General features: G+C 42.7%; 5 protein-coding genes across 5 annotated transcripts in view; 3 read left to right on the top strand and 2 right to left on the bottom strand.

The window, feature by feature from the left end:
- The window catches only part of LOC142601518 (histone H4), a 370,615-nt gene extending 363,944 nt beyond the window's left edge, over positions 1 to 6,671 (top strand). The window contains exon 3 of the mRNA XM_075750701.1: positions 6,181 to 6,671. The gene's annotated coding sequence lies outside the window, so the exon portion shown is untranslated. The remainder of the gene's footprint in view (positions 1 to 6,180) is intronic.
- Positions 5,804 to 6,671, top strand: LOC104630946 (histone H4). Its single transcript, XM_010311752.2, has one exon. The coding sequence runs from the start codon at positions 5,832 to 5,834 to the stop codon at positions 6,141 to 6,143; it is 312 nt and encodes a 103-aa protein (XP_010310054.1). The 5' UTR covers positions 5,804 to 5,831; the 3' UTR covers positions 6,144 to 6,671.
- A 1,088-nt stretch (positions 6,672 to 7,759) lies between these two features.
- On the top strand, positions 7,760 to 8,336 carry LOC142601397 (histone H3). Its single transcript, XM_075750285.1, has one exon. It carries the CDS (start codon positions 7,784 to 7,786, stop codon positions 8,192 to 8,194), a length of 411 nt encoding a protein of 136 aa, XP_075606400.1. The 5' UTR covers positions 7,760 to 7,783; the 3' UTR covers positions 8,195 to 8,336.
- Positions 8,337 to 12,824: 4,488 nt separating this feature from the next.
- On the bottom strand, positions 12,825 to 13,383 carry LOC142601394 (histone H3). The gene has a single exon (XM_075750272.1). The coding sequence runs from the start codon at positions 13,354 to 13,356 to the stop codon at positions 12,946 to 12,948; it is 411 nt and encodes a 136-aa protein (XP_075606387.1). The 5' UTR covers positions 13,357 to 13,383; the 3' UTR covers positions 12,825 to 12,945.
- A 1,433-nt stretch (positions 13,384 to 14,816) lies between these two features.
- Positions 14,817 to 15,235, bottom strand: LOC142601526 (histone H4). Its single transcript, XM_075750708.1, has one exon. It carries the CDS (start codon positions 15,222 to 15,224, stop codon positions 14,913 to 14,915), a length of 312 nt encoding a protein of 103 aa, XP_075606823.1. The 5' UTR covers positions 15,225 to 15,235; the 3' UTR covers positions 14,817 to 14,912.
- Positions 15,236 to 25,060: the final 9,825 nt, after the last annotated feature.

Here is a 25,060-nt window from a genome sequence, read left to right as displayed (position 1 = left end):
TGCATGATATCTTAAATATATGATATCTTATGTTTCTGCACTGCACAGACACTTCCGCACACTATGGACTCTAAGGAACTTCAATACCACTGACTGGAACACAAGCAATATGAAAAGCAGAGCTTTAAGATCTGAGGCACAAACCACATTTTGTCTTTTGTGAATAGCTCTGGGAACTGGATTGGAATCAGACTGCTCAGTGATTCTGTGCAACTATTTGACATGGAGAACTGAAATGCCGGTGGCCAAAGAGGAGGTGGCTTAACAGGAGGCAAAAAAGGGCCTATGTTTTGTGAGGGGCCATACTGAGATAGAAAAAACAAGTATCCACTTTTTTTTTTTTTTTTTAAATGCTGACTAAGCTGCTAAAAAATAGGAGGAAAGTCAAAAAATTGGTTCAGAATTGCAAATTATTATGAGGAAGAATTGCTTTCATTTGTTTTTTCTTCCATGAGTTCAACTTTTTATTTCACAGATTTACTTACTAAGTAAATGGTGATATCAGAAGTCTGTCATTTCTATTCATGTATTTCTTTATCTCTTTGTTCTCTGTTAGTGGGTTCTGTTACTCCTGTGCTTTTTGTGTATGACTGTGTCTTTTGCTGTAGTTGTTGTCATGTGAGAGTAAGAGTTTATTCTACATGGCCTCAGCATGTCTTTGAAAACAATAAAAAGGTCCCCTTTAGAAGCTCATTTCTGAAAAATATCAAAGCTGGACTTTTAAGCAAAATTATTCCAATACTAACATAAAAAAGCTGCTGCATTTGTTACAGAAAATTGGAAGCTAGCCTTCAATAAAAGGCTGAATGATGTTAGTTCAGGTGCAAAGGTGTTTAAAATAGGGATATGATGCTATTGCACGTCCTCAGTAGTGGTGAGCATCCTAAACTGAATAATGCAGGGAAAAAACCTTTCATAATATCCCGGGCTGAACAAATGGAGAGATGTAAATATGTACATTTCAAGACTAAGTTTACAGGTTCTCAAAGGGAAGGAGCTGAAGGGGGGAGACAGCTATTGTGTATGGACAGGAAGGTGGGGACAGCAAACGTGGAGTCCCCAAAAGTCAGAGTGCAATACAAATATCATTAATACCAGACCTGTTCTCTGCTGCTCACATGGCAGCACAGATTTGCGCCAGCTTGAGTTCAGGTACAGAAACACTTTTCACCTAAACACCTTTGGCTTAGCGAGGTTACACAATAGAGTGTTTCTGCCACAGGTTTTGTTTTTGCTACCTAGATCACAGTGCTGGGCAGTGGGAGATACTAGCCACATTTCTCTGTGGGGATTTGAGATCCCTCTTCTTCATAACCGGTTGTGAAAGCACAACAAAATCATTGATGTGACTCCTCCTGGGATCCCCCTTCACTCTCCATACTCAATTTTGCACAGCTCTTTCTAGATTTAGGGTTGTATTTCATTCCGATTTTCGCTTGGCAGATTGGTTTTTGTGATCTCTTTGCAGTTCCAGTGCCTCGCAAGCTTTGTTCATCACTCCTGCAGGCCTTCTGCTGGAACGTCAGTGAAACCCCAGTGCTTGGTTTTTCCAAGGACTGCAGGGTTTGCTTTTCAATGATTTCAGGATTGGGCTGCCAGGAGCTGTAGAAAAAATGAAATGTAGAAATATAATTATTGTTCTCATCAAACACTGAAAACAGTAAAAATAAACAAAGCGTAGGTCAGGACCTGCACATAAAAAAAAGTTCCTATTGTTCTTTCAACAGCCAGTGTGTAGGCCGGCACTAGTCAAGCTCTGTATGCTTGGTCTGCCTACCACATATTCACGCTCAGTTTTAGGTGACTGCCCTAGTAAAAAAGCACACTGCTGTTTCAGTGTTTTGCCATATCTTCCCTGCTTCTCTGTTTTCTTTGCTGTAGATATACTGTCTTCATAAAAGAACTCTCTGACAATTCCCTGATTGCCTGCCTTTGGCCACTTGGTCCTTAACCCTCTTTTTTTTTTTTTCTCCTTCTGTCAGAGAGAACACTTTATTATCACCTGCATCTCTCTCCTGTCAGGACCAGATCTGGTGAGTTTGTGCACTTCTGAGACAGGAGACTTCTTTCATTGAAAGGGGGTGTGTTTCGGACATATTTCCTCTTCTCCAGTGTCAAAGAAAAGCCAACTAAGTATTCCATGTGACAACCATCCCAAAAATCATAGTTGCCTGGGCAGGAAAAGGAAGCTACACAAGGGTAGTAAAGATTTTTATTTTTTTCCTCAGAAAAGGAAGATTAAATAAAATGTGTCACCTCCCCCCAATAAATAAGACAGAAGAACTAGTGACAACTGACATAGAAAAGGCTGAGGTACTCTTTTTTTTTTTTTTTTTTTTTTTTTTTTTGACTTAGTTTCCACTGGCAATCACTCTTCCTATGTCTCTCAAGTCCCTGAAGCTCAAGGCAGGGACTGGGGGAACAAAGCCCCTCCCATCATAGAAGATCAGTTTTGAGACCCTATGAAGAACATGAACATACACAAATCTATGAGGCTCAGTGAGATGCATCTCAGGGTCGTGAGGGAATTGGCAGATGTAGTTGCTAAGCCCCTCTTTGTCATATTTGGAAAGTCATTGCAGTCTGGTGAAGTTTCCAGAGACTGGAGAAAAGGGAACATCACAGCCATTTTAAAAAAGGAAAATAAAGAGGAAGATGGGACCTACAGAACAGTCAGCCTCACCTCAGTGCCTGGTAAGATCATAGATTGAATCTTCCCGGAAGCTATGTCAAAATATATGGAAGACATGAATGTCATTAGAGACAGCAAACATGGCTTCAACAAGGGCAAATCATGCCGGACTAATCCAGTGGCCTCCTACATTGGAGCAACTGCATCAGTGGATAGGGGAAGAGCAACTGATGTCATCTACCTGGGCTTCTGTAAGGCTTTTGAAATCGTCCCCCACAGTGTTCTTACCTGTAAATTGAAGAAGTATGGATTCAATGGATGGATTGTTAAATGAATAAGGAATTGGCTGGATGGTTGTATCCAAAGAGTTATAGCCAAAGGCTCAATGTCTAAATGGAAAACAGTAACAAGTGATGGAAAGCAGTAACAAGCGGCGTCCTTCAGGGATCCATACGGGAACTAGTACTGTTTACTATCTTCATCAATGACATAGATAATAGGATTGAATGCACCCTCAGCAAGTCTGTTGATGACACCAAGCTGAGTGGTGTAGCTGGTTCATTAGAGGACAGGGATGCCATCCAGAGTGACCTTGACAGACTTGATGAGTGGGCCCATGTGAATCCCATGAAGGGCCAGAAAAACAATCAAAGGGCTGGGACACCTTTCACATGAAGAAAGGCTGAGTTGAGGCTTTTCAGCCTAGAGAAGAGAAGGCTGCAGCAAGACCTTCTTGTGGACTTTCAGTATATGAAGGGAGCTTATAAGACAGACAGAGAGACTTCAGAAGGGCCTGTACTGACAGGACAAGGGGCTATGGTTTTAAACTGAGAGAGGGTAGATTTGGATTGGACATAAGAAAGAAATCTTTTATGATGAAGATGGTGGGACACTAGACCAGGTTGCCCAGAGAAGTTGTGGATGCCCCATTCCTGGAAGTGTTCAAAGTCAGGTTTGACAGGGTTTTCACTTGATCAAGTAAAAGATGTTCCTACCCACAGCATGGGAGTTAGTCTAGATGATCTTTGAACGTCCCTTCCAATGCAAATGATTCTATGAATCTTAGCAACTGTCCAGAAGATGTGACATTTCTATCTCAAGTTACAGTCATAAATGGGTTCTGACATTTTGCCAATAAGAGCATGAAGACAAGGAGACAGACAGCAAGAGACGGGGAAATATTTTATGTAGTCACAGATTTCTGGGCAGAAGCAACTCATTATAGAGCAGAGTTATAGGATGAATCTCTAACTGAATTTTATCCCACAAAAAAAAAAAAAAAAAAAGGCAGAAACAAAAAGCTCCCTGGAGCTGGACAACCCATCAGGGACTGCATGAGGAGGTGATTGGTGAAGCCCAGATTTGTCCAGTAACTTCATGGCAGTGGTCTGCAAGTGGTAATAACTCCTATGGGGGTCCTGTGATACTATCAGATTCCCAAGGATTGAATAGGCTCAAGAACTGCATTTTCATGGCATTGCGGGTTCAGGGAGCTCTGCAGCAGGTACAACTAAACTACACTGTTACTAGCGTCCTGGGGACTTGCCTGTGTACTCAGAGCTATAAAGCCTGCAACAAATGTTACATCAAGTGTGTTTCCTATAGTGCAGGCTATAGCTACCTTACCCCCAAAATCTTCTGCAAATGACAGAGGATCTGACTACAGATTGCCCACTCTCCAACAACAGGCCACTCATGGTCCCTGAACTTCCCTTCCCAGAGAGAGCAAACTGGCCTTAGGAAAGGGAACACCCTGAACTTAGCTGTGGCATCCCCACTGTACTCCAGAATCACTGCCATAGCCCAACCTAGGATTCTGTCAAGTTCCTTGTGGAACAGGACATTTGTTACTGGTTTGAGCCTTTAGGATTTCTCCTTCAGAGTCTTGGTGTTTGTCTTGCCCCATTTTGGTTTCCTTTGAGCCTATGCTGAAAAGATTGTGTATGAACAGCATGGCACACTACATTATTTTCATCTGCCAGTGAGGGACCACTGGAACAGTTCTTTCTCTGCTAGCAGATGCAAGATCTGTATCTGTGGCCTATGTGAAAATAGAGACTATTTATTGATTAATCTTATGTTGCATCCTTATGAAAGGATACATTATATAAAGCTGCTCAGCTTGTAAGGGGAAAAAAAAGACCAAACAAAACCAACAAAAAAGCAACGTCCATGAGAGGGCAGCAAACGCTCAATACTGGAAACTTTTCACCCTTCCTGATAATTTTCAGGTCGAACGCAAGCTGCCGCATGTTTTTGTTAAATACTCTTTCTTGTTTTCAACAGCAAAACCTCAGAAGAATTTTCTTCCCAAAAGCAATCAAAACCAGAGTTCGACACCTTCCCCTGAAGGACAAAAATATCCTTCTTTTTACTAATTAAATTTTTCAATCTCTCCAAAACCATAGCCATTTTATTATCTATGATACCACAGGAATGGAAAGTACTGTAAAAATATTTGTCCAAAAGAACCAATTTACCTTAAAAAAAAGTTAAAGTGGAGCACGTAAGTGTTAAACTCCCAATTAGTGTGTCTGTACTGCTAAACGTTCAGAAAGAGCAGGAAATGGAGATGAGAAAGAAATTCCAGAAGAGGTAGAATTTCTCAGAAACATGATTGGACAGATTTTGCTGCAAGATGCTCCATTTAAAAAAGTAAACAAACAGCAACAACAAAAAAACAATACATGAGGAGCAGCTGTTTGGAACACTGAAGCTACACGTGAGAATCAACGCAACCAGGTGAAATTGCAATACATAACACATACCAGTACCTTAAAATAACAATTATAGTAAAAAAATCAAAGAGTAATTGAAGTGATTCAGTAACTGGGATACCCTGCTACGATCGAGGTTTTATTTCTAAATTATCACGACGTATCACAGATTATAAAAAATATATGAACTATTATACACATAGGCCCAACGTCTTTGCTACCTGAAAAAAAACCCAAAACGTACCGAGAAAGGGCAGCAACACCGAAACGCTTGTGCCGGGGGAAGGGTAAGTTGCAAGAAACACGCTTTTTCGTGCTAGAGGGGCGCGCGATAGGGAAAGCGGGGAGATTCGGCGGGAACGAGCCCCAAGCTCCGCCCCTCCTCGCTGCAGTCCCCAACCAGGTCGGCTCCCAACACATAAACACCGCCGCGCCGCCCCGCTCTCGCTACACTCGCTCCGCCGATCACTGCAAGCAGCAGCATGTCTGGCAGAGGCAAGGGCGGGAAGGGGCTCGGCAAGGGGGGCGCCAAGCGGCACCGCAAGGTGCTGCGCGACAACATCCAGGGCATCACCAAGCCGGCCATCCGCCGCCTGGCTCGGCGCGGCGGCGTGAAGCGCATCTCGGGGCTCATCTACGAGGAGACGCGCGGCGTGCTCAAGGTCTTCCTGGAGAACGTGATCCGCGACGCCGTCACCTACACCGAGCACGCCAAGAGGAAGACGGTCACGGCCATGGACGTGGTCTACGCCCTCAAGCGCCAGGGACGCACCCTCTACGGCTTCGGCGGCTAAAGTCTTTTCGCTCCCGCACCATCTCCAGAACCCAAAGGCTCTTTTAAGAGCCGCACACTTCCTTCTAAGAAGAGCTGTGACATTCTTTTCTCTGAAAGGACATCTGAAGCGCTTACTATCCAATTTCCAAAACTACTTAAATTTGACGATTACGGAATACTGCTAAAAGACTTTGATTAGATAAGTCCGATGTAATGTTTGCATTTTGTTGTTAATGGCGAAGTTTTTGCTAAGATACTTTCTCTTTGCATACTCCTTAAATTCCCATACAAATGTAGTACCCCACTAAAAATTAATTCAAGTGTTCTTTGTAATCAAAGCTGAGTGTTTACCTTTTTGTTAAATCTTCACCAATTTAAGCATAACAGTCTGGATTATTGTTGTCTTGTACTTTAAAATTTTCGTTTAACTGAATCCACTGTACGGAAGAAAGTGAAACCAATTTATCACTTAGGGAAAAATATGAAAGTTGCTCTGAGATAAATGCTTTCTTTCTGATATTTCTAAATAAACTTTTCTTTACTATAACCTCTGCCTAGTTTTGTCAATACATTTTCTTTCTTTTTAAAAAACAATTTCAGGAGTAAATCACATAGAGTTTTCTAGACTACCTACTGGAGGCGGGGAGGGGACCGTGAATGAATATTGTCCCTGGCAATGCATCTTAAGAAAATGCGTTCAAAGAGTCTTGTGTGAAGGCTTTTCTCGTTGTCGCAGTTCTCCCGCATCCTCGCCCGAGGAGAGTATTGGTGTGCTGCTTTCTTCATCACCGGAGGAAAAAACTGCAAAAAAATTTTGCAGATTTATATAAAACTATCCGTAGTCATTGACCACTCGTAAACAACGGCGGTTGATAAATACTCGCGGTCATTTCTTGTTTTCACAGCTTTAAAGAGTAGGGGCAAATTAAGTAATAGAGTAATTCTGTATTCTTTTTTAAGATCTTCATTTCACAAATAAGTTAATTGCCTCAGTATTCTCAGTGTCAGGATTTTATTTGAAGATACTTATGATTTTTCATGTCGATTTTTCTAGAGAAAAGAAAATAACATGAGAAAAATAGTTTTAAAGATGCATCTACATTGTTACAGCTTGTTACAGCTACAAGCTTGCATTGTAGGATTTCTCAAGTGTTTTGAAGTACCGGGCGATCTTTCCCTTGGGGATAGTGTGCCTGTTCCTGCAGGAGGGAGCTCTGTACGGCATTGAAGGAATTTTTTTCTGCTTTTGTGATTAGTTCACCAACAAACAAATCTATTAACCTAATTTGCGGGTTTAAGAACAGCTCCTGAATTTTAGTCTATACACGGTTTTTAATCTCTCAGGAGACTGGCGGAGAGAAAGAGAGAAGCAGAAGAGATACGAACGCTCTGAAATATCCCCCCGCCCCCCCCAAGGCCTCGGACTCGCACGGAGGGAGCCGTGACTCGGAGCGGGGGCGAGTGGGGGTGGGGACAGTGGGGGTGCAGGCGGCGGCGACTCCGGCTACCTTGAGCCCCGGCTGGGGTTTTCAGGATAACCAATGAGATCGCGCATCCTGTCGCCCAATCAGAGACGCGGCGGCTCTATAAATACCGGCGCTGAAGCGCTTATTTCAGTTATTTCGGTCTCTTCAAGTTGAGGTTTGTATCTGCTTGGCGATGGCGCGTACGAAGCAGACGGCGCGTAAGTCGACGGGCGGGAAGGCGCCCCGCAAGCAGCTGGCCACCAAGGCGGCCCGCAAGAGCGCGCCGGCCACGGGCGGCGTGAAGAAGCCGCACCGCTACCGGCCCGGCACGGTGGCGCTGCGCGAGATCCGGCGCTACCAAAAGTCGACGGAGCTGCTGATCCGCAAGCTGCCCTTCCAGCGCCTGGTGCGCGAGATCGCGCAGGACTTCAAGACCGACCTGCGCTTCCAGAGCTCGGCCGTGATGGCGCTGCAGGAGGCGAGCGAGGCCTACCTGGTGGGGCTCTTCGAGGACACCAACCTCTGCGCCATCCACGCCAAGCGCGTCACCATCATGCCCAAGGACATCCAGCTGGCCCGCCGCATCCGCGGTGAGCGCGCCTGAGGCTCCTGCCACAGCCCCTCCCCGGTTCTGGCAGACGCCGAGGCAGCCCACACAGACCCAAAGGCTCTTTTAAGAGCCACTCCATGCACAATAAAAAGGGCTGTAGCACTGTTTTTAAACAGGCACGCTTTAGAGATAACAATGTTTCCTTTTTTTTTCCCCCTAGGCTGTATAATTTGACATTTTTAAAATACAAAAAAAAAATGTTGCCTGCGTATGACCTCATTATTTTATAAACTCACAAGGCTCTAAATCTCCTGTTCTGCAATTCACCGGGGTGCTTTGCAAATACCGAAGGGGAGCAATAGGCACTTTGTGAACACTGGGCAAGGTAAGAGAGACAAAATTGGATGCTGGTGGTCGATATATTAGTTTAAGGACGGTAATCAGAGAGCATCAGGTAGAATGGGGTTTTTGCACCGCTATGACTACACCGGACTTGAAATAGCTTTGAGGGAGAAAAACGGGGCGGGAAGGGGACGGTGACAGAACAGAGCTCTGTCCGGGTCTGCCACGGGCTCAGGAATTCTATGCCTTAAACTTTCAAATTCCCCCGGCTGGCTGGGTCTAGGCAAGAGCAGAAACTTCCCGTAGTTCTCTGGAATTCTGTTACTGTTGAATCTGGTAAGGCAGTCTTATTCTCAAGGGGGCTGTGATCTTGCTCCAGTATTTGTTAACTCTAGGAGCAAGAATATCCATCTCAACAAATGGGGTTTGAGGTTGGTCTCAAAATGATGGACAACGCTAAAAGGACAGGGCACCTGAAGCTTCTTTCTCACATACCTAAAAAGGCTAGGAAACTATGACTGAAAAGTACTGTACACAGGAATACCTATCAAGTTTGTTCAGATATGTTACCATTGATAATACAAAACTGTGGGGAAAAGGTTATGTATTTCATGAGGGTTTTTGTTTTGCTTTGGGTTTTGGGGGGGGAGGGTGTGTGTGTGCATTTTTAATAAAAGTTGTATAAAAATCTTTGAGTGGAAATTTGTGTATTCTTCTAATAATAAATGTACATGTATTTGTCTTTGAACTTGCACATCCCCGGGTAGTGATTAAGAGATTTTAGGCAGTCAGAAAATGTGCTGAGCTGTTAGATTTCTGCAGTCAGATTTCTAGGATTCTTCAGAAGATACTGGCAGGATGCACATATATATGTATAGAGCTTTCAACCTTCCTTGTAAGGATATACCTTCGCTTGAATTCTAGGAGACATACACACAGGAGTGACCAGCCTAATAACATCCTAAGCACTAAAATAGGAAGTTAAAAATTAGGCCTCAGATTCATAACAGAGAGTAATAGCAGTTTCTGTCATAACTTTGGGAAACATCTTCCTGTCTTCTCCCCAGCTGTGAAAGGTCACAGTTGATACCTGGGGTGTAACAGTCCTGAGTGCTGGGTAACACTGAAGAGCACTATTAGGAGGCAGAACTGTCACCTGATGTCATTAGAGGCTTCTGGGCATTATTTGCATACCTTCTCTTAGAAGTGCTTACTGCCTTATAGCCACAATCAGTCAGAGAGCGTACTTTGATGGATGAGAAAAGGTGAAAAGACTCGCTAACTATAGCAATCAGCCCAGATTAAGGTTGGTTTTGGGGTTTCTTTCTTCCTTTTTTTTTTCCTTCTACATAAAGCCCCTCAGATGAGTTTGTTGATCCCCACGGCCTTATTCTGAAACCAGGTTGCAATAGAAGTAAAGAGCTGCAATATTGACAAGTGATGAATGGAATGGCTGTGCAGTCTGTGATAGACGGAGGAGCTAGTATATGGGGTTTTTTGTCTTTCAAACAGAACGTATATATGCATTTTTTTAAGATAAATTTCGCCTCTATTTGTATGTAAACTAAAAACCTTTCTGAGTTCATAGTGAACAAGAATAAAAGAAACCCAAATTATGCGGGGGGGGGGGGGGAGGTTTTGGAAATGAAAAATATGTCATTTAGATTTCCCCTTGTCTTGAGAAGCAGCATGATGTGAGAAGATACTTTACACTTACAGGCTGGGGAGGGAAGGAAACCTAATAAGCCACAAAAGTTCTGTGTTCTCATAACCTCAGTCCTTGCTTCTACTGGTTCAATTATCCTAGAATATGTTTAATGTTAGGGGGGAGGAAGGGGGGAGGGAGAGGGGAAAGGAACTCTGTCTTATTTCTAAGAAGTACCACCTTGTTAACACTATAAGATCCTATCCCATCCTTTGTAGCAAATTTACTGAATAGCACTGATACAAGGCCTGGGAACATAGACAAGATGTTAACTACTTATCAGTCACGATTAATAATTTCCTTATTCACTTTTGAAAGCAGATTCCACAGTCTGGTATCAGTGAGGGCTCCTTACAGAACCTGGGTGTGCACTATAAGCAGGCACCAGTGTCTGTTCCGGTAAGGTCATTTTTGTTCATACTATTACCTCACTATTTACTTACAATTGTAACAAAACTGAGGTTTTAGCCATTGTAACCTTTGCTAACCTCACAGAATGGTTTGGGTTGGAAGGGACCTTAAAGATCATCTAGTTCCAACCCCCCTGCCATGGGCAGGGACACCTTCCAACCTGGCCTTGAAAGCTTCAACACCTCAAAGCAGCACCTAGCTACAAACTTAAGTCATTTCAGTTAATAATACACCGCAAACGTGGAGCAACAAACAGGATGGAACCTTCTGAAGTCTTTGAGTGTACCAGACAAATAGTTAATTTTAAAATTATAATCATATGATTCCTTTCAAATTACACTTATAGGCACAGTCTCTGTGCTATTCCAGCAGAAGCACTTCAACTTTATAAAATTGTCATCCCTTACTCTACAAGTGGTGATGTACAAAGAGATTAATAGAATAGAATATTTCAGTTGGAAGGGCTTTACAACAGCCATCTAGTCCAACTGCAAAGTAGCTTCTTTCATTTGATCTATCATATTGTATTGCTGGAACCACAAAAAATAAAGCCAGATGGATAAAGCTGGATGGTGCTGGGGCAGAGGGTGCTGGGAAAGAGACAGAGGTGGATGGATACTGAGAAGAATTAAAATTTGTGAGTGAAGGAAAAAGCATGGATGTGTGTGTATATACATATACAATATGTATGTGTGTGTATACATCTATACCTACATCTTTATGCTATGAAATTTAGCTGTATCTACTATCTTTTACCTCCTGTGCAATGTTTCTTCTTGCAGGGTTCCCCAGATGCCTTACTCAAACACCTGAACTTTCATTTCAGACCAATTTGGCTGGTAACATTTTCAGAAATGTCTTGGGGATGCCAGACTCCATTATCAAGGGCAGAGGAAAAGATGCTGTGACAACAAAGAAGCAAAACCCATTGGAATCTGAATATTTTATTTCTAAATGAATAAAAGTGTGACTTCTCTGAAATACCAGAAGTGCTAGAGTCTGCAAGGCTTCACACAAGCAAGCAAGAAACTGAAGTGAACTAAAAGCCAACTGTAACTTCCTGACTACAAAACGTTATTCAATCAACTCAGTTCTAGAAAATTCTGACCTGATCCCTCTGTGTATATCCCTCTAATAACTCCACCTTCTTTTATCATCAAACAAAATTACTGTCTTCAATTCTCAAAACCATATAAGCGTATTTCCTGCAGGCCTCTCATCCGTTGCAAAGCTGCCGAGGCTTGATAGCCTCTTTCATTCTCCCCCAGCTGTTTTGGTCCCAAAGAAAAGCCATGAAACTTTCCCCATGCCAGTGCTCTCCATTTATTTGGAAAATGGGAGAGCAAACTTCAAGAAAATCCACCAGATTCTCTTTGCATTTTCCAAGCTCTCCTTTGGTTTCTACTCCAGCCTTTCCTCAAAGTCATAAAGCAAACAAAATTGAGACTGTAAATCACAATTAGACTAATTTATTGAATTTCCCATTTTTATCCCATGCGTCAGGCTTATCTTTTGTTTTATTCATCTTAGAGAATTAGAGCTCTCATATCTAATACAGTATTAGTGTTTTTAGAGTATGTCCTAGTAAGAGCCATGATAGAGTATATTTACAGCATTTTTTGTTTAATAAAAACCTCTTTGAACCTTATCTTCCAATACTAACTCAAGTTATGTCCTCCACATTGCTTAAAATTAAAAACCTGCTCTGCTCGTAAAATATTTTACAGGAAGTATCAAGTCTGGGGAGGAGGTAGAAGAATTATCATAAGCTTTCTGTCCTACTCCACTTTTTTTTTTTTTTTAAATTATAGCTCTTGCCATGGTTATTAAACTAAAAGTATTTTTCATTTACCTTATCTGAGTGTTTTTCCTCTGATTTGTGCAGTTACTTTTTCTGTATAGTCCATTAGATATTTCCAATCCCCTCACTCTAACAGCATGCAACAGATTGCTCAGAAAAAGAAACAACAAAAAAACCCCACCACAAAACAAAAAAGCCCACCTCCCAAAACCCACCACCCCACCAGTTTGAGATGACTGCTTAGGAAAACTTATAAACATATTTCAGTGGAATTGTGGTACCTGCTTGCAGAAGCCTCTTGACAAATGTCCAGAGAAATCAGCTGAGCAGAGTCAGGGAAGTTGGATGGGTAGCAAACTAAATGCTAAGAATATTAGTACTTACGAAACATTCCTCAAAAGCAAAAGTAACTTCAGGATTACTTATTCTTGCATCCAAGCATCAAAAGACAAGTGTGACAGCCCTCTTGTGCAATGTGGTGGCTCTTAAAAGAGCCTTTAGGGTGCGGGGATGAAGGATCACAGGGGAGGGGCTGTGGCAGGAGCCTCAGGCGCGCTCACCGCGGATGCGGCGGGCCAGCTGGATGTCCTTGGGCATGATGGTGACGCGCTTGGCGTGGATGGCGCAGAGGTTGGTGTCCTCGAAGAGCCCCACCAGGTAGGCCTCGCTCGCCTCCTGCAGCGCCATCACGGCCGAGCTCTGGAAGCGCAGGTCGGTCTTGAAGTCCTGCGCGATCTCGCGCACCAGGCGCTGGAAGGGCAGCTTGCGGATCAGCAGCTCCGTCGACTTCTGGTAGCGCCGGATCTCGCGCAGCGCCACCGTGCCGGGCCGGTAGCGGTGCGGCTTCTTCACGCCGCCCGTGGCCGGCGCGCTCTTGCGGGCCGCCTTGGTGGCCAGCTGCTTGCGGGGCGCCTTCCCGCCCGTCGACTTACGCGCCGTCTGCTTCGTACGCGCCATCGCTCTGAAAGAACTGAGCTGCCTCTTCGAACCCGGTGCTGCGGAATGCTGCCGCTCCGGTGCCGTGGGGATTTTATAGCATGTTCCCCTCTCTGATTGGCTGGCAGCGATGCGCCGTTATTATTGGATACTTTCAAATTCGAAAAGCCCGCCTCGAAAGCGCGCTCATTCACCAACCGCCCACTGGCGGGTACAAGATGGGGGCGGGCTGAGAGCTGCTCTTGTTTTCGATTAATCTATTTCTTACAGTAATTTTTACATTATATCTCGAAAACCTTTAGCAAAAATTGTTCAAAATGGAAATGGGTAATTGCAAATGACGCTTTCTTCAACGCATAGAAGATTGGCGTTCTAACTCACTGAAACTAGAGCTTTGAAAAATAAATATTGTCTAGGATTTCCTCAATAGGAAACCTAATAACGGTATTACGGGGCTTAGTTTAAGGGTGGGTATTTGTGTGTGCGTTGAGGGTCTTGTTAGTGGAGAAGGGGGGGAAGGTTGTCTGGGGTTTGGGGGTTTCGTTTTTTTGATGTTTTGTTGTGTTGTTTTTTTTTTTCCCCTTAACACTGAATAAATAAAATCTGGGAATAGTAGAAAGTAATACCTTAACTGGTATGGTAAATAGGTTTGTTTTTTTTATTAAGACGAATTGCACATGAAACCGTTCTAGTTCAAAGGGATAGCATATTCTCAGGATCTTGCTTGTTGGAATAAAAACGTTGTTGTCTGTGAGCTTTCTGCTTTTCCCACTACATATTTCTGGTTCTTTCCTAGCCAGGAGATTTGTCCCTAGGGTGGAGTAGAGAAGGGCTTTCGGGCAAAGAGAGGATTGGTACTGACTCCGGCGTCGGCAGCCCTAAATCGAAAGAAAAAGCTTCCTAAGCTTTAATACACGGGACGCACAAAGAGTAACGGACCAGTCCCTAAAAGCCACTTCCAGAGGGCAGACGTGGGATCAGTCTCAGATTTAAAGTTTTTATGAGAAGGGGTTTAGGGGGCGACCAGCTGTGACACCTCCCACCCGTACATTTCTACCTGCAGAGCGCCATTACAGGGATCAACACCATTTAAACACCAATGCGTACCTACTTTTGCTACTGTTTCCTAAATTAGTTGAAAACTGAGAGGTGCCTGCTAGGCAATGCGTACCTGCCTCGGAACCGGGCCAACTCACCAGCTCGAAACTGGACATAAGTTTAGGACATATTCTTTATCCGACTTGATTTTTCGGAGGGTAAATTAAAAAAAAAAGTCCAAGACTTCTTCATTACGACTACGCCGATACCGAAATCTAACAATTTTCTGCGTTCCCTAATCTACTTAACTAGGGTGGTCTCCAACATATTAACAATGCACACAATTATCACCTACTTAATCACCTCTAAGACATATATAGCAAATTACGAGTGAAAAATACGACCAACTAGCGGAAACGCAGTGGGACATTTACTTTCCCTTTGCTAGCCTTGACGCGATACAGCTCTTTTAAAACTTAAGTGTGCGGCTCTTAAAAGAGCCTTTGGGTTCTTGGAGATGGTGCGGGAGCGAAAAGACTTTAGCCGCCGAAGCCGTAGAGGGTGCGTCCCTGGCGCTTGAGGGCGTAGACCACGTCCATGGCCGTGACCGTCTTCCTCTTGGCGTGCTCGGTGTAGGTGACGGCGTCGCGGATCACGTTCTCCAGGAAGACCTTGAGCACGCCGCGCGTCTCCTCGTAGATGAGCCCCGAGATGCGCTTCACGCCGCCGCGCCGAGCCAGGCGGCGGATGGCCGGCTTGGTGATGCCCTGGATGTTGTCGCGCAGCACCTTGCGGTGGCGCTTGGCGCCCCCCTTGCCGAGCCCCTTCCCGCCCTTGCCTCTGCCAGACATGCTGCTGCCGCCGCTCTGTGCTCCGCGCTGATGAGCTGCCGCCGGCCGCGCCGCGGTGTTTATGTGTTGGGAGCCGACCTGGTTGGGGACTGCAGCGAGGAGGGGCGGGGTTCCCGCCATTTTTTTCTGTTTCCGTCACGAGTCGGATAATTTCTACATACTCTTTTAAACTGTGCCATATTAAAACATGTAATAAGTAATTTATCTCTGTTGTGCTACTAAACTGGGAAGGAGTAGCTTCTCCCAGTCTATTTAATAATGATGGAATTAAATTCTGTCATGAAACCAAAGGAGTCTTTTGCTCTCTGTGGTTATATTAAAAGATTAATGGGGGAGCTCATGATCCTGACATCTCAAATATTGTTTCTAATACTGTCCCTACATGTTTTCGTGATCAGTATAAAATCTGAGTGTCGGGGGTGGGTTTTGTTTTGTTTTGTTTCAGGGTTTGGGTTTTTTTGGTTGGTTTTTGGTTTGGGGGTTTTTTTTGAGAAGATAACAAATATGATTTAGATGAAAAAATTCTTCTCCCTAGCTAATCTGCAGCACTTCAGAAAAAGGAGTATATTAAGAAACATGGGAATGATCTTTGCTTTTCCCCTCTTCCAATATGAAGCAACCCTCACTGAACTCTTCTAATCAATTACTATCCCTCACCTAGCAGAGGCATTCACAGCTTTTTATCTAGGCTGTAGCAACTGTGCTTCCTGTTGCAGAGGTGCAGAGGAATGCATAGGTGTAATGGGGACTCTCTTTAGATTTGGGGTAGCCCTAAACGTACCTCCTTTATCTTCCTGGGAGGAGTGAACAGGTCAGCTGAGTATGCTACTGGGGTTTAAAAAATTTATTAGCTTGCTACAGTTCTTGTTTATACAGAACTGACAGGTCACAAAACAGTAAACAAACTCAAGCCTTTTCTGCTGTAACTAGCCTAAAGAAGGACTCTAGGATAGGTTTGTTTTGTTGTTTTTTTTTGTTTTTTTTTTTTAAATTATGACTCTCTTTTCTTCACTTACTAGTACCTCACTAGCAACAGAACACTAAATTTCAATACTACTCCCTTTCTGCTCCCCAACTCCTGACCATACTTACTAGTGACCGTGTTCATGCAAGAGCACTTAAAATTTTGTTCATTTAGCACCTATGTAAACTAAAGACAGATCCACAACAAGACAGAATCAAGATAGATTTAATTCTGCAAAACAGAGGCAAATGACTAAACCTCTAATGTACTGAGGACATTTGCTCTCTATCTCCATGATTTTTATGCTCAGCTTTTGGTTTCCATTTGTGAGTTTTCAGCTGCTTTGCTTATATTCCGGTTTTGCATCCTCTAGGTAATTAATTTATGTTTTTAAAGTCTAGCAGAATAAGATAGGGGTCCAGTAGGGCATGGTGTCTGTATTGATAACCTCAGGGTGAGTAATTAGAATATGCAGCTATTATTTTAATCCTGACTTAAAAAACATCATTCATGAAATGTTAATACAACTTCAGGCTTCACGTTTAGATTAATAGTAGGCAAAAAAATTACTGTCAGACATTATATTGTAAGAATATACATGAATAAACTTGTGGAAAAGTATTTATATTTTTCAAACTAGTAGTTTTGAATTTTATAAGACTATTGTACAGGTTTTCGTATTCCTTGTGCCTTCCACTTACTAGCAGCTGGTGCTTCATTCCCTATTAAAATATTTTCTGTCACTTTCAAAGAAAAAAATGGAATTTCAATCTGTCCTTTGTGGATGAGACAGATTGTTCAGACACCTGCTTTGCACTGTTATCATGCTCCTGTGATCTGCCATGCTGAAAACATAGTAGATCTCATCTGGGCTACCTGGGGGAAAGAAAAAAATTGCACCCTTGTAGTGAAAACCTGGGCGCTTTTGACAGACCAGCACACCCCCACAGTGGAGGAGAGCTCAGAGGAGTAGGGAAAAAAGACAATGAGCTTGAGGAACAATGTCCTGTAAAGAAAGTTGCACTTATCTCAACGCCAGGAAGACTGGAGGGTTACCATGGTTTTAGATAAGACAGCTGCACCAGTGAATCATCAGGTTCCTTAACAAAGAATAATGTCTTCCTGAGCAAACCAGACCAACATGAAGGACAGGGAGGCACGGTTGATATATATGTGGCTCAGCCCAATATGAAATATAAACACTGGACAACAAATAAAATAAAGTTTGAAGAGAGCAATGGGCCTGAGATGGTTTCAAGCAACATATTCCTTCCCAGCAACTGAGGGGGCCCAGCATTGTGACAATGAGCATATAGAGACCAGTAATGAGAATCATGTCTGCAGTGTGGTTCAGTTGTGTATTGCAATTGCTATATTATACGATTTCAGTACATTGCTGCATCACTCTGCTAAATCAAAATCCCATGTAATGCCAAATATGCTGAATAAGGAAATTTTATATTAAACTCTCCTCGTGCATAACATCTAAAAGAACCTGGTTGGAGGCACATGAACTGACTTCTTTGGCACACTTCAGGCTTCTAAATCTACGCCAGTGGTCCTCGTTCCCTGTGCCCACATACATCACCTTCAGTTCAGCATGTAAGCCATGCTACAAAGCTGTGCTTACTGAGATGGAGCAGAACATATGATTTTGGTAGGAAATATTTTAAGCACAGAAAGCTTTTATGTTGAGACTGAGGCCCAAGTCAACATTTGCATGTATGGATTTGCCATTTGAAAGGAATCTTCCGGCAGTAGCACAGTTGCAGAAGTGCTTATGTTGCTTAAATAAAACTAGCAAACAATGTGACCTAATGTTTAATGTTTAAATGTTACAGCTATCGGCTTCCCAGTGTGTTGATCATATCTATCTATTTGATAGATATGACCATAGATTTGGGGGGACTGTGATCATTAATTTAGTTTAATGATTGGTACTTTGATAACTAATTTCATCTCTCCCCTCCCCCTTCCCCACCAACTGAGACAGGTAGAGGTGGAGAGCCCCATTCTCACCTTTTTATGTAAAGGCTCTCCTCCGTCAGAGATCCAAGAGGTTGGGCTTCAGCCCTGGTTTGCACTGTTTCCAATCTGCTTCTTGCTGCCAAGTTCAGAAACTACACAGGGATAGAAAAGACCTCTGTCGTGGCCCAGCAGCCCAGGCTGACCTTTGAGGATACAGTTTACCATGCACAGAGAGTGGCTTCTTACAGATCAGAAGACAATCCATTCAGGAGCAAAATCTTCCAGAAATTGTCCGCTTCCCCTGCGTTATGCCAGCTGTGGGCAAGGGCAAGTGTATGTTGTCTGAGTCACTGCCATGTTGCTCTGCAAACCAGCAGGAGCTGGATGCTGTTTACTCACGGAAAACGACATCACAGGATTAGTCTCCACAACAGCAGATCGCAGGAAGAGAGACTGCACACGCACTTCCGAAGGAATGTTGTGCTTGGCAGGCACCAACACCCAAGTACTCACATGGCTCTGCCACCACTCACACCTCCTCACCAGGACAGATGTTTCAGGGTTCCTTTCAAAGCAATGGTGTTTGTGCTAGAATTGCAAAAATACCCTTTCTGGGGTATTTCTTTCACACAACAACGTACCAGCTGTCTGGACAGCAATTCATGGCCTGCATGACTTTGGAGTGGTGATTGTGATGTGTCTCATTCTGCCTTGGAAGGAGAAGGCTTGCATGGGCCTCATCCCCACTACACCATGCACAAGTTGCTGCCTTGCTAAGATACATAGGTCCCTCTTTCCCCCATTATCAAAGTTTTAGGAAACATCCACTCATGACTTCTGATTGCAGCCTGGCACTTACCCCCATCTACAGCCTGCCTGCTCCCTTGGAAGCTCTATGAAGAAAGGCTGGAGGAAGTCCTAAACCAGGTTTTTGGGAAGATTGTAATATACCCACTTCCTCATGTGAAGCTGTTTTAGGACATGGGAAAGATGAGATAGGGTCCATTACCTGCAATCGGGGGCAGGGGGAACCCCATTTCCCGTGTTATTTTCCTTCCTGGGCTCTGAGCTTTTCCCAGGAAGACAATGAAGGATCAAGCCCAGTCAGACCTCTCTAACACACATGCCAGGTGGTTTCCCAGGAACAGGGTGGCCCATGGAGTTCAGAGCTCTGTAGCACACCATGCAAATCTGCTCCTGCATTTGTGCAAGGGACAGCAAACCAGCTGACACGTGACTGCTTCTCTTAAATCCTTACTCCGCTTTCTAAACTGACATTTGAAGCAGTACAGGACTCCTGATACATTGAACATTATTAAAATAGAAAGACACATCATGAAAGCATTGTAAGCACAATGTTTCCTGCACAGCCAAGACTGATCAGCTCTTCTCCTTGCCTGGGCTCCTGCAGAGCTGCACTGGGCAGTCAGTCTTCCCGTTGAACTCTGCCAACTCTTACAGAGTTGTAAGTACTTAACAGCAGCTGAGGTACTGCCCTGTCCAAACAGTCTCTCTGGGGCATCATTTTCCAAGTAATGAATCTACTGTGGGCATCCTTGTAGGAATGTACTAAATTTTGTCTTGGGCTGTGTGTTTCTGGAGGAAGCCAAGTCTGGAAAATGGTGACGTGCATTGTGTCGGTGTCTCCAGACACTACTGCTGTGCTTTGTCTTTGTTACAGTAATACTTGGTTGGAAAACCAAATACTTCGGTTGGAAACCCCAGCTGCTTACAGGGTTTTATTTATGCTTAGGCTCTGGACACAGCAGCAGGCTTGCCTTTAAGGATCCAGCAGTTGAGAAAGCCACCACCACATCCAAGTTCTGCATCCAGGTCAGACCAGTCATTTCCCAGCCCATGCTGATACAAGCAGCTGTTCTGCTTCATGTGCACAACTTCGCACTTCTCTTTGACAAACTGCAAAGGTTTCTTTTGCCCCATACCTCAAGTTTATCAAAGTCCCTTTTAACTGATGTCTTACTTTTGGCTCTGCCTACCCTTCCTAACTCAGTATCATCCACACATGCTAAGGGTACACTCTTACCAACCAGGCCTTTAATGAAAACACCGATTAATATCAAGTATTCATTCATCCCTGGGGCATTCTTTTCTTCACTGGTTGCCCACAGTCATTAAGTTGTTAACTACAGCCCTTTCATCCTGTTCTACAGACAATTTTCAAACATCTAACAGCCTGCTGATCCTGCCTGTACTCCCTCAGATCCCAAATGAGAATGCTGTGTGAGATGGTTCCATAACTCTTACTAAATGCCAAGTCTGCTGTATCCTGCACCCCTCCCCTGCCCACATAGATTCTTGTAGTTCTGTGATAATTACCAGTGTCTAGATTACCAGCAATTTTTGTTGCTCTCGACCCATCATCAAGAGTCAACTGAACACATATTATTTCTGATAGTTGCTCAGTCTCGCTGATTCTTGGAGACCCCGCTATCTTCCCAAGTAACATTTTCTAGTGTGTCACTCCATATTAAAAATTATTTTCTTACTGCTAACTTGTTGCAGGGAAGAACATTAATTCTTGTATTTACTAAGATGTATACTGAGGAAAGATGACTTATTTCCTCTTCATGTTTTAAGTGTTCAAGAAGAAACTTCAGTTTTTCAGCCTTCTCTTTGAGTCAGGGAATTCCAACTGTATGTGCCTTTCCATTAGGGAATAGTTCTTAGGCCTGTCTGATAATTACTGTTGCTCTCTTTTGTGTATTCTCATACTATTCACCTCTCGTTACCTGAAGTTCAGTACTAAAAACTAGGCCTAAAACTCCAAGTGAGACTATACCATTCCTGACTACAGAGCAAGATCATCATCATCATCTGTATTGTAGATGTTGTCATTGTGTTCCTTTCCTAATACATAGTAACATACTGTTATTGATTCATTGTCAATTTATAACTATAACCTGAAGATCCAGATCTACTCAGCTTCTAGTCAACTGCTACTGTCCAATATTTATAACACTTATATATTTTTTCCCAGGTGAAGTATTTTGCACGTTTTTGAAGACATTATCTCAAATTTAGCAGGCATTTTTCAGTGCATAAATGTCCTCCACCATTCTAGCATTTCTTTGTTGGTACTCATAGCACTTCTATATATGCCCTGTAGACTATAATTCAGATCATAAATAAAATTATACCAGGCTTAGGACTGATCCTTACAGAACTCTGTTTGACACAACATTTTAATTTCATAGTTGACAATGATAAACTTTTAAATATAACTTTCTAACCTCGGGGGGGTGGGGGGGGGGGGTGTGGGGTGTAAGATTTCTGCTGGACCAAGTTTCCGTGATTCTTAGTTTCACTTCTAATATTTTTCTATCATGAAATAAAATGAAACAAAAAAATCTGCAGTGTATCAGCCAGCTCTAGGGAAACATTGCATTCTCTACTGAGACTGTTTCTAAAGTTAATTTTGGAGCAAGCCAGTTAAACATGGTTTTAATTTCTTCCTCTATGTCTTAAAAACCAATGTCTGAGTATTGTAAATTCTTTGTTTTACTCATATCTTCCTTGAATTTGGCTGAGCTGGTAATTAGTACAACTGGGTATCAATGAGGTATTCCTTCCCTGGGATGTGCTGAGTTTGTAAACCTGAGCAAAGCATAAATTTCTAACCCAGAATGCCTTATCGTGTGATTAGTTCTTGCCCATGTTCTTCAGATATGTTAAGAGTAACAGAGTGGCTGCATAGGCTGGGTGCAGAGCTGGGTCTACTGCGTATTATCACAGGTAAGCTTACAGCATCCTATTTCCCTTCACTCAGCGTGAAGGGCTAGCAACTTTGACAGCTTAGGAAATGGCATCTAATTACATGTACATCCTGAGTGCCACTGAAGGGGTAGGACGTAGATTTTCTATATTGATGGCCTAGTTTCAATTTCCATCTCTGACTGAATCAGTATTCGCAATCTGACTCACAAAAAAAGAACTGCCATTTGACTGTGTTGTGCACCTGGGAGAACAGACAGCATGTGACAGAGGTTCAGATACCACATTCCAATTTTTTCCAGGCTCTCAGTGAGAGTTACAGATAGGGTTACATTTCCACGCTTTTGCATGTAGGTCCCTATGTTTCTTTGTTTCTGCATTTATCTGCTTCCTCTTTTTCTTCAACTGAAAACAATAGCTAATTAGTCTACATAACAAAGTAGAACATAATCCTGCTCATAACTGGGATTCCTATGTGTAGTAATGCTGCTAATAATAGTGATAATTCTCAGTCCCAATGACGGTGGAGAAAAGTAAAATTTGGTTACAAGAGGATCTCTGATCCAAATGCTTTCAGAAGCTGGAAGGAATATTTTGATGCTTTAGGCTGTCCATTCTGGACAGACACGGAGAGTGTGAAGCTGATTCATTACAATGTACAATGCACAGACCTCCCTTTTTTTTGCTGGTTAGCAAGTATGTAGCATTTATGGCAAGCAGCAGAGTCACCTCTCCCCACCTTTTGATGACCCTAGAATGTAGGGATTTATATTTTTTTAAGTGGCAGTTTTGCTGAGACTCCAACTAACCTTAACAAGTCCCACAATCATGGACAAACTGATCACTGAATCAAATTATGGTAGCTAAAACTGGTCTTGACAATCCTTACAACTAAGGACTGTGTGAGAGGTTACAATGTTTTTTGAAGCTACCTTTATTTAACTACCAAAATTGAAAAGTGGCAGGAGTGCCATTCAGGGTTAATCTGCAAATACATTTCACAAATTAAACCGGAGAAGTATTATTTGTAAAATAGTACAGAGGGAAATTATTGCTTCTCTCCAAACGGCACTGGTGAGACCCATCTGGAGTGCTGTGTCCAGTTCTGGGCTCCTCAATGCAACAGAGACATGGACGTAACTGGAGTGAGACCAGCAAACGTCCATGAAGATAATTAAGGGACTGGAGCATCTCCCATATGAGGAGAGGCTGAAAGAGCTGAGACTGTTCAGCTGGAAGAAGAGAAGGCTCTGAGGAGTCTCGCCCATGTGTTCAGACCAGTCTTCTCAGTACTGCCCAGGAAAGGAGCCATTGGGCACAAACTGAAACACAGGAAATTCTACTTAAACATAAGAAAGAATTTTTTGGAACAGGCTATCCAGAGAGGTTGTAGTGTCTCCCTGCTCTAGCTGACCCTTCTTTGAGCATGAAGGTAGGTGTAAGATTAGAAGGCAAGACACTTTTTTTTTTTTTTTTTTTTTTTTTTTTTTAGGAGATGTGATTGCCCTAACACTTAAATAGCTCTCAGTATATTTTTTTTTCAGCTTAGTTGAAGTATATATCTAAAAGGATACAGGCTTCTTCACTACTGACAGCCCTTTGACATCTTAACTCTTCCCTACTATATAAACTTTGCAATTGGTGAATCAGCATTGTCAATATTCTTGCGGCAAGCCAGAGACTTGACTAATGTCATTTGATCTTGGTACAGTGTTTTTATTATTAATATTGAGAGTGATTACCTGAATGTCTGCAAAATCAGTCTTTGTCAAGATGATAGCATGCTTCAATTAAAAGTTCATAATTTCTCTGAGTCTTCACCATGCTAACAATAGTAATTGTAATTAAATGGGTGTAGGTTTTCAGCTAAATTTGGCTAATCAGCTTATCTGGATTGTTCTCCTCCTGCAGTCTGAATATCTAATCTACCTCTATTTGTCTAATGTCTAATCTGTTTCTCCTCCGTGTGGAGCTTCTGTCTTGATAAGAAAAAAACCCCAAGCGTTTTCTCTGCTATACAGTTTTAGGAATCACTTCTTACATGCGAACTATTTTTGTTTTGAAGATCCTTGCATTGGAAGATGCACTGACATTTTGTAGGATCGTCTGTAATCTGCACTAACATATATATGGATAGGCAAGGAAGGAAGCCAGGGCATACTGTGTGATGATGCATGGGAATGAGGTTCTGTTTGGGGGAAGTAAGAGTATGCATTTTAAGGAGACATAAGAAATGGGTTTGAAGTTCTGAGTGTGAGATAAACAGAGCCTGAATTTGGACAGGGTGTTTGGAAAGGAAAAACCAGAACTTTCAATCTCTGCTGTTTGATTGAAATTTAGTATAAAATGAGTCACATTTAAATATTTGTCTCTTCACATGCAAACTGCAAGCATTATTTGTTACCAGTTCATTTTTAATTTTTCAAGTAATGTTGTTTAGCAGTAAGAAAATTTCTCTATCAGGTCGAAAAACTGTTCCATAATCTACCAAAGATTTGCTAAGTTATGTGGTGGAATGCTTGCTTTGCTTTGTCTTTTCCTCTTATCTGTGAAACACCCAAGGCAATATCAATGCTGTTTCTAAGGTAGATTGTGACTGGTCTCTCTAAAAACTGACAATTGTTATTTTGGTCCAGCTTTGCATTTAACAACTATTTCCAGCAGTGCAAACCTGAAAATTGTTCAGAGTTGCTGCTGCTAAGTTTATTTTATCCAATTAACTAGAAAATGTCATTTGTGGGGCCAGGGGTGGTGCGGAGGATAACCCTAGAAAAGCCTCCCCATTTCACACCACTTCATATCTCTAAAGTCCTTCTCTAAAAGAAAAAAAAAAAAAATAATAAAAATTGCCTTTTGCAGAAATGGTTGGTAAGACCAGGAAAATTCTCATCGCTCAGAAATAGAGCACAAATAATGCTCTATGCAGAACAGGACCAGTTTGATGGTTGAGGAATAGGTATTACAAAGGATGCTGACACATAATGCTGAAGGCCAGCTGCCAAGTCTTCCAGCGCCTCAGACTACGAGGGAAAAACAAAGAACTTCAGAAGTGTTCAAAAAAAGTGACAAAATAGTCAGCACCTGGAGGAAGGAACTGTTTAAAAGACGTGCAGATTTACACGGACCCATCCAGAACTAGAAGTGTGAGAAGTCGTAAATTCTGCTCCTTGAA

The sequence above is a fragment of the Balearica regulorum genome, chromosome 1 (genome assembly GCF_011004875.1).
Source record: "Balearica regulorum gibbericeps isolate bBalReg1 chromosome 1, bBalReg1.pri, whole genome shotgun sequence".
Classification (NCBI taxonomy): domain Eukaryota; kingdom Metazoa; phylum Chordata; class Aves; order Gruiformes; family Gruidae; genus Balearica; species Balearica regulorum.
The sequence above is the reverse complement of the archived record's forward strand: the minus strand, read 5'-3'. Positions and strand labels throughout refer to the sequence as shown.